Raw genomic sequence first — 13963 nt, 5'->3', positions numbered from 1 at the left:
GTGATTTTATTAATGTTTTAATGCACTTAAAATCCACGATTGATTTAGAAAGTTTGGCTGAAAATAGTCCTGTTGTTTTATGAACAAAATTCACCTAATTTTCATGTGACAAAGATATCAGCAGGAGGTGGGTTTATCACCTGAAAGTAGGCAATACATACATACCACTTGTATGGTCCTCGAAGACATTAATACAAATACAAATGGCACGTTTCAGTCTCTTTTTCATCCAATACCCTGCCCCATGCAGCGATGGGACTGATTAACAGCATCTGAACAGCCCAGCCCATGTGTGCTGCTGTGACGTGACCCTAAACCACAAAGTGATTTGATGTTTCCTCTCTTGCAGCAGAACTCCTCTCCTTGGGACGGACACGGTCACGCCCACCTCTCAGACCTGCAACAGTGCAACGGTCAGCAACCCTCCGGACATGTCTGGCTGGAACCCCTTCGGAGAGGACAACTTCTCCAAACTCACAGAGGAGGAGCTCCTGGACCGCGAGTTTGACATGCTCAGAGCAAGCAAGTGGCCTATTTGACTTTTACCATCAAGCCACAAAATAATATTTTTTTTTGTGTGAAAAAGACTTCAGATAGTAATTGTTGCTATAGACTGTTTGTTCAGTAACAGGGGTCTCTCCGGCTCTTTAATAGACAGACAATAAATGTTCAGGTGGTTTGCGAATTTCATCCGATCAGAAGAGAGTACTCATTTATCAGTTTCAAATTGATACTGTTCCAGTTTGAATTTTGTCTGCTCATTTCTTTGTGTTCTTTCAATTTCACTTGTTTATCCTTTGAGTTCTCGCTCCTGTTTGCATTAAATTGGTATCCCGACGTATACCGACCAGAACATTTATTTTCTGTTCACTGACGAGCTAGAGAGACAGGGAGACCCCTGTTACTGAACTGACATATAGCAATTATTACAATCAGAATATAGAGCTTTTAAACTACTATTTTAACAAATAAATATCACTTACTACAGCTATAAACCCAGTATACTTTGTTGAACGGGGCCCCCTAAGGTTTGTACTACACCACATACACCAAATCTCTTTGCTGAAATTAGCCGATCTAAAAGGTCTTGTAGATTGGCCATGTTCGCTGTCCATCGTACGGTGAAGTTTATAGGGGCTAAGTGTTTAAAATACCCACAGGCATGCCCACTGTCCTTCTCGATCCTCACGGACGTGTCTCCCCTAAACTGATGTGTGACCGTGTCCCTCTGTCCCACAGAGAAGCCGCTGGAGGGTACCGCCAGCACGGAAACGGAGCGAGCGCCCGCCAAGCCTCTCCTGCCCGAGGACCTGTTTGGCTCCGTCCCCTTCGTGGCCAGCGCAGGCAAGTCTTAGCCACCTAGAGTCTCCACCTTGAGGGACCACCCGACACTGTGGAGCCACCCACCCCCCCCCACCCCCCTCCCCCTCCCTCATTCTCTGCCCCCCCCCTTCCCTTTCTCAGAACTGTCCCCAACCTTGGCTTCCTGTCCCTCCTCCTCCTCTTCCCCACCCTGCCGTTCCGTAACCCCCTGTCGGGACCTGCTATGCCACCACACAATGCTCGAGAAACGGTGGCGGGGGGCCCCCCCCCAAAAAAACCAATGAACGCTTTCTGTTGTTCCTTTTTTTCCATGGCCAAAGTAGCCAGTGTGAGTTGTGCTTGTGTTGATGTACATTGCAGAAATGTTATGAGGTGAGATAATGTTCCTTGTGGAATAAGGCAATGTGTTTGAAGAAGTAGTTGAGGCCAAAGACTGAATCCAATACAGTCGTCTCTGGCTTTTTTTGATATTGTCAGTTTAAACGTGATTTACAACCGTCATGTCCCAGCAGTTGTAATTCTTTGCTGGTGTAACTGCTATTTTGTGTTTAAAAGGTTAAACTCTATATTCTGATAGTAACCATTTCAATAGAGGCTGTTGATTAACAGTGGTCTCTCCAGTAAACAGAAAATGCATTTTCATTTCGGGATACCATTTGTATCCAATCAGGAGAGGGAACCCCACAACAATCATTTATCAGAATTAATTGTATTGTATTCCAATTTTGTTTGCTCGTTTTTGTTTTTTATCACTTCCAATTTCGCTTGTGTATCCTGTATGAGTTCTCTCTCCTAATAGGATCAAATTACCATCCCGACCTGAACACATATTCCCTGTTTATTAAAGAGCTTGAGACACGGGAAGACCCCCGTTATTGAACAAACACTAGCAATGATTACTATCAGAATATAGAGCTATTTAACACTTAATTGAACAAAATCACTTACACCACCTTTAAATATTGAATTGTCCAATCAGGAGTAGTGAGACTAGGCAAAAGCAAAAATGAATCACGAGAACATGCTTAACATGAACATGTTCTGAGGAAACAATAGAATAGCTTTCAGATTTTTCTTTTGTTAAGTGTCAAATTTATCATTTTTAAACCAACAAACTTCCAATGTCATGGCTGTTTGCCATTTGTTTACATTGATATACCATAGTGCTCCTTTCAGCCATTGAAAGAGTGATGCAATGATTCCTTCTACAAAAACATTTTCATTTAAAGGGGTTGAGCCTCAAATGCTCTGGGTTGGACTGTGCACTTTATGATGGAGGCTGATTTCAACAACCACCCCGAACTGAATTTGGTTTACAACGAATCCGAATGCATGCAGTTTTCCCTATTTCAAATCCTACATTTTGTTCTAAAATGTGAATATAAAAGTGCAGTATTTCTCTTAACTACGTATATTACGTTGTTGGCGGCAATAAGCTTTGTGCCTCTGTACTTCCTGCTCCTTAAATGTGAATTGGTAGGTCTTTGGATAGGAAATTCAGAAAAGTTATATGTAACGCGTAGAATTCATTTAGTGACTACCAGTGTCAACATTGAAACACTTGCATATTTGTAGATCGGGCAAAGAAACAATGTTTTATTTTTTTTATTTGTTTTTCAACCATCTGTTATGTCCTTAAAAAAAGCGTAATGCACCTACAATAACTACCGTAGTGTGTAGGATATGGCACGATGGTGATGCAGTGTAGAACTTCCAGCTAAATTATATCAAGTATAAATGTATGAAGTTTAAGTATGTTATTCTCGAACTGAGCAGAGGAACAGCCCCCAAAAAGAAGGAAAAAATAGAAAAATCCCAACATTTTGAAGGGAACACTAAATACTGAAATCATTTTTGTTTTCAACATGTCATTCCAAAAGGCTGGCATGACAAAATTTGTTAAGAATTTTCGATCAGCCCCATAATGTCCTTTGTGTGTGTGTGTGTGTGTGTGTGTGTGTGTGTGCGTGTGCGTGCGTCAGTGCCATTATAATGGTCGAGTTTGTTGATTATCTGTTTTTCCAGTTTGAAGGGATACTTTAGTTGCTCTATATACCACTTAACAGTCAAGTCTCTCTCTATTGTTGTAATTGAAGCATTTTCTTTGAAGGCCCTACATTTTTTCTTTTGGTTGGAACTAAGGCTGTGGTTTCTACTTGGTGATGCATCAAGTGCCTTATGTGGCATTTTAATATAACTGGCCAGCAATGTTGACTCAGCTTTTTTGTTTTAGTTTTTTACCCCGGTGTTGAAACATGCATGCGTGACAATCAGGGTAATATAGCCAGTGATGTGCCAGCATCCAATTTTAGTGTTCTGCTTTAGGCAACCTCAACAAACGTACAAAACATACCTATGCATCTCTAATCTCCCGCGGCCAGCTATGTGCAGGCGTTCTTTCGCGCGGCGAAAATAGTCGATCTACAAGCAGCTTGTCAATCGTCTATTTCCACCGTGCGACACCGGCACGCGACAAAGTATAAATGAAGCATGTAGGTCTAGGCAATTCTTTTGAGATTTTTTTGCCTCTATTGGCATGCCCGAAATAGGGACAGTTTATGTGGTTAAATCAAATGGAACGCGCTCATTTGGTCTGATGTACGATTTGTTTTCTCAGTGGTGTCAGTAACACATTTAATTACCCCCCCTCCCATTCTATCCCTGATGCCCCCGGGAATCTAAAGCGTGTTATTTACCAAACATTAGATGGCCAACTATTACTTCACTTCACTCACACACTTTGCTCTGCGTTTTTGAACAAACATAAAATGTATCTTAATTCCTCCAGAGAAGTCAATTTGAGCAGAAAAGTCATTTGTTAGTTCTTAGTTAGCATTGGCAAGATGAACACATTCTCTAGACTTACTATTTGATTTATTTTAAAGAGAATGACTTGACAAGAAAAGAGATAAGATGATAGAACAAGAGGGAAGGAAGTGAGCTGGCGGAGTCCCGGGTCTGTCTGAACTAGGCTTGGCTTCGTCTTTTTTTTTTTACTGTGTTGTCTGTTGACATTTGTTGAGCAATTATTGGATTATTTAGTACAACTGAACGATTCTGCGCTTTCAAAGCTGTCCTCTCACCACCACCATCACCACATAATGCCTTCCATTAACTCATAAGCATTGACTTCTGATGTGGTTCTCTAAACCAGTACTTCTTGGTTCCTCAGCTTAGACTGTGGTGAGTTTTCTATTCTGCCAGTTCCATTCGTCCGGCGTCACAGTCTAAATCCGTACCCGAGTAGATGGCAATATTCATAAGCGGCAGCATTCCCAAAGAAGCACCAAGCAAAAAAACACCGTAAGCCTCAGTTATACGTAGTTGTGTGCAGGTGTCGCATGCTGAAATACGATAGCCGATCTATGGAAAAACGACTATTTTTGGTGCGTGACGTATCGCAACTACATATAAATTAGGCATCACTTAGAATTGTTCTATATGTATGTGAGCGCCACTTGCAGGAAGGCACATGACCATGGAAATGATGTTGCAGAAGTATGCTAGCAAAACAAAAGTTCATGCTCCATACAATCCAGACAGGATTGTATGTTTACCAACTCTCATTCTGGCGTAGTATTATCTTTCCACAGTCATTTATACTTTGTCGTTACGGCTGCGTCACCCGAAGGAAATAACAGATTTTCAACGGAAACGTTTTCAGTTCGGAAGCCTCTTATTTTCGTTGAGCGACGTGATCATGCAATGAAGTATAAATTAGGCATTAGCCATCTATCCTTATCATCCTGAGATATACAATGGTGCTTTGGTCGCAATACTTATTAACTGGTTAAACCATACATGTACATTTTCTTTGCCCAAGGTAAGTTGGGATTGGACAGTGGCAAAAGAGATTGCCCAATTCCCCAATACCATCTCGTATTATATATATGTTTTATATATATATGTTTTATATATATATATATATATATATATATATATATATATATATATATATATATATAAAAATAATCACTACTTGCTTATTTCTAAAAAAGCGACATATTTTGTTAATTTTGTTTGATAATTGTTTTGTTCCATATTCATTTTTGTAAGACAGCCATAATCAGAAACATCTTGTTCATGCTGTGTATCGGTGGATAATCAGTTGGATGGGCATATCAAGGCTAATGATTTGTAGTAAGTTGAGAACAAGACAACCTGAGCCATTTACTGCACTTTATTATTTCTTCTAGTGCAAGAAAATGTGAAATATTAGCCAAACATTTATAGGAAGTGTGAAGGCCACATCCATTTTTTTTAATGTAGTTTTTTTCATTATATTGTATTGATTACTTTTGCAATATTTGTGTCTCTTTGTAATTTCTTTTATTTTCTTTTTTTTTGGGGTGTGGTTTCCACTCAGTGCGTTTTCTTTTCCACTTTTGATCACTAAATCTTTGGAAATCTTTTTTTATATATATATAAATAAATATATACAGTGTACGTATACACACTGATGTTCATCAGACGTGTCAGTTGTAGAATGTCAAAGCTCTTCCTAAACAAGTTTTATTAGCTGTACTAAATATTAGCAGTTAACAGGTACAACTCATGCAGAAAAGATACAACCTTTAGGTGAATAAGTTGTATGTTCTGTTTGTTTTTCATCAGACTGTGTAAATGGTCTTGTATCATACTGTGAGTGTGAATGTATTTCTTTCTAGAATGTTACTTATATAAATAAACCATATTCAAAAGCCAGTATCCATTTTTTTGATTCCTTTCTTAGTGCTTTCTAAAGTCTAGGTGAATGAGGGGATTTTAAAAGGTTTAGTATGTGCCCACCACAACGCCACATGAGCAAGATGTTCTGTTGACATGGCTGTCTCTTTATTTGCTTCTGTCACGGGCTGCAAATGATGGGTTTCTTAGCGATTATACTATTGATTACCTTTTCGGTTAATTGAATAATTTTGAAGTGCTTTCTTTGATAGTTGTTTTTTATTTTTGTTATATCAATGAATTTATGCTAATAATTCTAATTATTTTTAAATAATAGGTCTGATTAACTACTTAAGCCCCATTTTATCTTTGTCATACAACTTTGTCACATGAAAATAGCCAATCTAATCTGTATAGTACAAGTTTGAGCATGTAGATTGGTTTATTTTCTGTATTGCTGGAAATGTTGAAAACTAAATTGTACCCCCCCCCAATCGATTTCATTCAAATCAATGATTTACAATCTATTAAATCGAGTTACTGTTGCACCCCTAGCTCTATCCAATCCTTGAACCAAATTTGTGTCAAATGATGCACTTTTGAATAACTATATTTTATGAATCGTTAATTGATCTGATCAAACTGTTAGTTGATGAGTTATTTAATGACTTGTTAAATGTTTGTTAATAGTTGGCTAGTGTTTTAAAACGGCAACTTTCATAGATCATGAATAAGCTATTAGCCTATTATTCTAAAAATCATCTGTACTGGGAAAGGCAACACCAGAGCCCTCATCTCTAGTCAACCACCTTCTACAACCACCTACAATACAACAACCACCCAGCACCTGCCCCGTCCCTACTGCACCCTCCATAAATATCTTTATGGGATGTTATTCTAAAGTTGCAACTATTCCTCATTTACTAATAGGTGTGTAACAATTGATCAAACTAATTTAAAGTTAAAAAAAAAGAAGAAAAAAAATGTATTGTGAAAACAGCAGATATACAAACTCACAATGCGTTGCGATGCAACGCGATGTGACCTTGATTATTCGACTAATGAAAAAGTAATCGATAGAATAATCATTGAGAAAATCGATAGTTGCTGCCCTATTTACGAACATGTACTAACAATGTGTTTCCTTCTTCCACCCATTTGCTGTTCTGGATGCTGTGATTGACCAAAGACACACCATAAATAGATTATTATTATTTATTTGTATAGAAATAAAAAGCTGGACTCTATATAAAATCTAATCAATCAAAATCCTTAATGTGTGTACACTTTAACACTCAACTCAGGTTTGAGTGTTTTTGCATGTTTTGTCACAATTTCATCTGTGGTGTTTCTTTGGTAACACACATCCAAAACAACAAATGGGTGGAAAAAGGTCGACATGCTCAACACATGTACATGTTAGTAAATGAGGAATAGTTGAAACTGTGTGTGTGTGTGTGTGTGTGTGTGTGTGTGTGTGTGTGTGTGTGTGTGTGTGTGTGTGTGTGTGTGTGTGTGTGTGCGTGCGTGCGTGCGTGCGTGCGTGCGCGCGCGCGCGCGCGCTGGCTTGCTCACATTAGTGCGTGCATAGAGAGAGATTATAGATATACACAGACAGACAGAAATCCATATTTCACTAATGTTACTTCCTTACTATTATATAACAAGAAAAACCAAAGCGACACTGGTGCAGAACAATCTGCCTCCTAAGGCCCATCCTCTTCCACTCTCCTTTTCTGCTGCCTTTAGCTCCCCAGGGAACATCTTTACAGCTGCCTTTTAACATCAAAGTCTTCAATATTTATGAGACTTTAAATTGCATCTTGTGTCCCATGTGTCATGCCCAGCATCATGACATTTTAAGTATGTGTAACACCCGGAATTTGAACTTGGGTCTCCCATGTGAGAGATTAAGAGGGACCCCTCCCCTGGCCAGGGGATTTCGGGCTTCAGGCTGAGCTACTCTGCTACACATACACATGCATAGAAATAGCAGCAGGTTTATAAAACTTTTTTTTTTTTTATAAAACATTTCATTTGCATGTGTTCCTTCCTCTCTATTCTCCTTCTCTCTTTCCTATTTTAACGCTTCCTTTAACGTTAGAGAACTGTCAAAAAGAAGAATTTAACCCACTCTTTTACTTTGTAACTGTGTGATGTGACAGTAAAATTTGACAGAGATGTGGCGAAGAGCGGAAAAGGAGGGGGCCTAGTATGGACCCCTGGGGGACTCCTGTCAATATGGTTTAAGTGATTAACACACACAGTAAATCAGGATGTTAGGAGATGAATATTTAACTCAAATGTCCTAAACATCAATATTAAAGGCGGCATTCTTGCTTCCGCAGGTATCAATGCCACGGTTGCAGAGCAGACCAGCGAGGAGCCTCTCGTTTCTGCCCCCGTTCCCGCGCACGTCTCTGCCACGTCCGAGGAGCCACAGCCCCCCGCCATGGAGCCACAGCCCCCCGCCAAGGAGACCAAAACGGGCAGAAAGAGCAACGCGTCTGGTCCTCAGAGCCGCAAGACGGGCGAGGACTCCGACAGCGACTTCGAGTCGGACCCCCCTTCCCCGAAAAGCAGCGAGGAGGACGAGCCTGAAGAGGACGAGGGCCTGAACAGCGAGCACGGCGAGTTCAATGACGACACAGAGCCAGAGAACCTGGGCCAGAGGCCTCTGCTCATGGACTCCGAGGAAGAGGACGACGACGACAAGCACAGCTCGGATTCAGACTACGACCCCAGCAGGGCCAAGGGCCGCTCGAAGAAGCCCCAGGTCGCCACGGGCACTCACGCAGCCGCCCGCAGAACTCCTGAGGGGGATTCCGGAATGACCCTGATCACCCCTCCCGTTTCTCCCAGTGAAGCGGCGAGAGCCTCCGCCGCGGTGGCAGACGCCGTGGATGTTTTTGGGGCTGTTCCCTTCGTCGGAGGAGGAGGAGCCCCGCCCGCCGGGCCCCCGGAGAGCACCGACATTTTTGCCAAAGCGCCTTTCAGACAAGTCAGCCAAGAGCAGCCGGTCATGGACGAGTTTGACGTGTTCACCAAAGCGCCGTTCAACCGTAACCTCTCCAAATCGGCCCAGAGCAGCAGTGACATCACCATTGGCCAAACTCCGCCGGTTTCCCCAGAGGGCATTGACGTCTTTGGCTTCTCTCCCTTCCAGCCGGGTCCCACGGCTCCGCCTCCGACCACCTCCAGAAGCTCAGAGAGCATCTTCCTCCCGTCCTTCGAGGAGCAGTCCAGCCCGCAGCAGCAACGGCTGAAGCAACGCAGCCTCCAGAAGCTGTCATCCCGCCAGAGAAAAACCAAGCAGGAAGCCTCCGCCGGTGGCAGCAACGGCAAGCGCCACCACGGTACGCCCACCGGAGGACGCAAGTCCAACAAGCCCACCTACCGCACGCCCGAGCGGGTTCGCAGGCACAAGAAGGTCGGCCGGAGAGACTCGCAGAGCAGCAACGAGTTCCTCAGCACCTCCGACTCGAAAGAGAACATCAGTGTCGATATAACCATGGGCGAGGGCAAGGATAAAGGCGCCTCTCTGCCCGGCGAGGACGCTCTGTTGGACCCCTTCGGAGCCAAACCCTTCCATCCGCCAGATGGCAGCAGACATGGCCAGTATCAGGGCCTCGGCGACGGCAAGAATGACCTGGCCCCAGCCAACAGCAGGTCCTGGTCGGGTCCTCTTCACGGTGTGCTCGGAGAAAGCGACGTCATGGATGATTTTGGGGCCACGCCCTTCACAGAACTTGACAGACCCCAACAGCAACAGCAGCAGCAGCAGCAGCCCTCACAGCAAGTGGATCTGGATCCGTTCGGAGCAGCGCCTTTCCCTTCAAAACAGTGACTTTCTGTCTTCACACACACACACACGTTTGTATTACTATACTTGTGCGGACACAACATTTTAGGACGGCGATGTTATGTATGCCATTTTATTTTATTTTTGCCATTCTTGATCCTAAACCTAAAGCCCGAAAATAGCCGATCTATAACCTTGTAGATCTGATATTTCTAGTGCACGAAACAGGCGTGCAACTATAAGTATAAATCAGGCATAACTCCAACCCCTAAATGTATTGTGAGGACCAAGAAAAGTGTCCTCATAATGTCTATTTCTCAAATTCTACCATATTTGTGGGGACATTTGACCCTTACAAGTATTGTAATACAAACACACACACACACACACACACACACACACACACACACACACACACACACACTCTCTCTCTCTCTCAATGTCAATCACTGTCGAAACGGCTACAGCAGACTCTGTGTTAGACTTGGTAACGCGTCGAGTTGTGTTTGTCAATCAAATTTAAAAACGACAAGCTAACAACGTTCTAACGCTTTTTTTTAAAGAACATTTCTTTTCATACGTCTCGGCATCGAATAACAAACCTGAATCCTGTGGAGAACGGAGCAGTTCATTTTCAGGCCTTGTGTGTTGCATATCTCTCTTGCCTGTGCCCGTTCGCTGACGAGCCTCTTTTATGCTGCATCCTAACCGCTCGTTAGAAGACACTTGAACCAGTAGAATGGGCTCTATGCACGGCAGCCATATTGGAAAGAAATTGGGCCCCCTTCCTTACTTCCTTCACAGGTGTTACCAATGATACTAATTAAATGAAGGCTTTGTTCCATTTCATGTTGCACAGTAGTTCTCAAACCTTTTATTTCAAGGACCCCCATAACTCTGAGAGTGTACAAATTTGGTTCCATTTGTACACTCTCAGAGTTACACACCTTTTTAAGGGGCCATTTGGAACCCCATCAAGGAACCATGAGGGTACCTGGATCACACTTTAAGACCCACTGGTGTAGCAGAGTGTTTCCAGTGAGCCAAAATGCACAATATCAGCACTCTGACTGATGTATCAGTATCATTGGTAACACAATGGCTGCTGTGCATAGAGCCTATCGAAACAGGAATTAAAACTCATGAAACTCGTGATCGTACTGTGACTACAAGCTTGCTCAATGTTTGACTGCTTGACTTCAGAAAAAAAAGCTCTTAACCGCTTAAACCCTGTAGGGGTGTCCGGGAGTCCCTCAGGGCTCTATACTAGAGTATTTTCTGTTTCCTGTTCATGTGGAGAAGGCTTTCTCTGAAAATAGCCTATCGCAGCGCTTGTCGATCGCCGATTTTCCTGCGAAAGCTTTCGCCACAATATGGATGCTGGGGTTTAAGTGGTTTCTGCCTTCCGACGCACCGATACGATTTTATTTAACACCACAAAGCCTTACATGAGCATGGCTCCGCCTTGCCGCACAGTACCTCAGAAAAAAAAGAAAAAAAGAACGTGATACAAATGGCCGACGCTGCCTTTTCGCGTCAGTGGCATTGTTTATGGAGTAGACTTTAGACACTTTATTTGCTCCTGGAATACATTTCTCTATGCATAATCTTCCATTAGACGGACACAGAAAAATGTGGTTGTAATTTTCTTTTTGTCTTTGTTGCATTGCATCCTTGAATTCTAGAATGGAGTCCTTTTTTCGATTGTACGTACATCCTGCAAAATGTGGACCTGTTAATTGGGAGGTTTTTATTTTTATTTTTTATTAACTTTATTTTTTTCTATTTTTTAGCAGCAAGCTTACAAGTTGTTAAAAGTTTTATAATTCAACCCATTCTATTAGAAATAGGGATGAACCCCACCCCCACAGTGACTCACTGGCCTAGGATTCTGATCCCTACTGAAACAAAATGTAACTGTAACTCAAGAACATATTGAATGTACTGTAATGGCCTGAGTTTAGACATGTCAAAATGGTATACATTTAGGCCACCAGGGGGTCTGTACAATAAATAGCCCCAAGCTTCCCCGCCCACCAGAATGACAAATTGTATGTTTTTTTTAGGGGGGGGGCGAGGGGGGTGTACAGTAGGTGCTTTTGGAGAGCATTGGTAAAAGTCATTCAAAAAGGGAAATATTCAATGCCTGCCCTGAGAAATCGGATAATCTTTAAGACTTGGGATATTCCAGCTTCATTAGCAATTTATACGATGACTTGAACCTCACTGTCCCTTATCTACAAGCTCACAACACGTAGCAAGGAGACGCGTTGTGAGCTTGTAGATCGGCTTTATTCTGCGAAGCTATTTAGTAGAGCGAAATTATGGGCCTATTATAGAGCCCTGGGGGGGACTCCAGTCAACGAAGTGTAGGTTTTAAGTGGTCAAGTGATGTTCACCCAATGCTGGCACATTAATTTGGACTAAAACTACAGGTTTGTTGCCAGTGGAATGAGTTGATGACTATCCTTTTACATCCTTGATGTTCTTTTGAATTTTGTTTAGATGAGCGTAAATCTTTTTATTGGATTTCATGCTATAGGCTACTGCTGTTTGATGCAATAAACATTTATTTCATTGCTGATCCTACAGGTGGCGGGACCCAAATTAGAGTCTTGGTTTTACACTTCTTTTTTTTCTCTCCACGATGCATGATTGATTTTTTTATTCATTCGCAAGTTCATCCATTTACTCACTCTGGTAATAAAAAGGAAAATCAACATACAATTTCACTTATTTAATTTAAAAATACATCAAGCTGCTACAAAATGAATCTCTGCACACACAGTGATCTCTCTCTCTCAAACATCCATCCATACGGTAACAATACAAAGTAGACCTGCACCGTAATGAAACTTAAATACAGCACAAACATGAGACCAAATCTGAAACTGCAACGACTGACACAAATACAGAACAAACATGAGACTAAATTTGAAACTGTAACGACTGTCAACAGAAAAACAGACAACAGTTGGCGTTAAACATTGGGAAAGAATCCACGGCAATGCACGCACATTCAAAAAAGAAATGTATGTTATTAAAACAGGTGCTGGACAACAATAGAAACAAAGAAAAGAAGGGCACACTGTAGAGAAGCTCCCAGGATAAACTACAATCAGGTCTGAGACTTCTTAGGGTTGAAACATGGTCCTCTATAAAAGTTCATCCTGGGAGCTTCTCTACAATGTGCCGACATCCATTCTTTTCGGTGTTCAACATTGCACATGGCCCTAACAGGCATAAGAAGCGTTGCAGACTATACACTGTACAACACACTTGTGTTACATGTGAAAACACTGCCATAGGACAGGGGTTACCAACTTGTCCATGCCAATGACCCCCCCCCCCCCAATAGTCATAGCCTCTAACCCTGCTGTTGTAAAATGGCTTTAAATACACACACACACACACACAAACTAAAAGAGCTCACAATGTGTCGCGTTGAGCTTGTAGATCTGCTCTCTCAAAAATGTAGAACGTTTTTGAAAGAGCTTGACAATGACATGCCCAAAATAGGGATGACAACTATCGTATTAATTGAAATGACTTTCATTACATTTTCCTCTCCTTTCTGGCCCCCATGGCCACGACTTTGAAGACCACGGTCCTAGCACATCTACAGTCAGTATATCAGACAAAGCAAATTGCTACAGAAGCTACAAGCCCCTGGAACGTTAACAGTGGTAGTAACTACATTAAAACTTACGTTAAGAACCATACTATATGAATGTCAGTTACTACAATAGATAATGAATGACAGTTTAGAAAATGTACATAACAAGTAAAACAAACGTGGTCTAATCAAAGTGAACAAGGAAAACCAGAAATCCTAAGACCTAGAGCAACAAAACCTTGTAGATGCCATTCTAGATCATGGCAGTGGGAAGGTTTCCTAAAGGCTAAATCGTTTACTGCCTTTTTGACGTCGTTTTTTTTTTGAGTAGTTACATAAAGAAACCCCATCATAAGGCATCTAAAGCAGTGGTTCTCAAATACTTTTCTATTTCAAGGACCCCCAGTTTGATACACATTAGGCCACGGACCCCCATTTCATACAATTGTATCTCTGGGAGATTATCAGCGTTAATTTAACTCATACACGGTGCCTTTATTTAAGTATCACATGTACATGTATAATAAAACCACATTAACTGTGCTACCACCTATATG

At 41.9% G+C, this 13963-nt stretch overlaps 1 protein-coding gene across 3 annotated transcripts in view; it reads left to right on the top strand.

The window, feature by feature from the left end:
- bmp2k (BMP2 inducible kinase) overlaps positions 1–12419 on the top strand; it is a 63502-nt gene extending 51083 nt beyond the window's left edge. For 2 of the 3 annotated variants that reach the window (XM_084056191.1, XM_084056189.1), the window contains exons 14-16: positions 350–522; positions 1240–1344; positions 8337–12419. In XM_084056191.1, the coding sequence (XP_083912317.1) occupies positions 350–522; positions 1240–1344; positions 8337–9835 (1777 nt within the window). In that variant the 3' untranslated portion in view covers positions 9836–12419. The remainder of the gene's footprint in view (positions 1–349; positions 523–1239; positions 1345–8336) is intronic. The other variant, XM_084056190.1, reaches the window with a different exon arrangement.
- Positions 12420–13963: the final 1544 nt, after the last annotated feature.

Source organism: Gymnoscopelus microlampas, assembly GCF_963454915.1.
Source record: "Gymnoscopelus microlampas genome assembly, chromosome: 4".
Taxonomy (NCBI): domain Eukaryota; kingdom Metazoa; phylum Chordata; class Actinopteri; order Myctophiformes; family Myctophidae; genus Gymnoscopelus; species Gymnoscopelus microlampas.
Note: the sequence above shows the minus strand (reverse complement) of the source record. Positions and strands in the feature narration are given on the sequence as shown.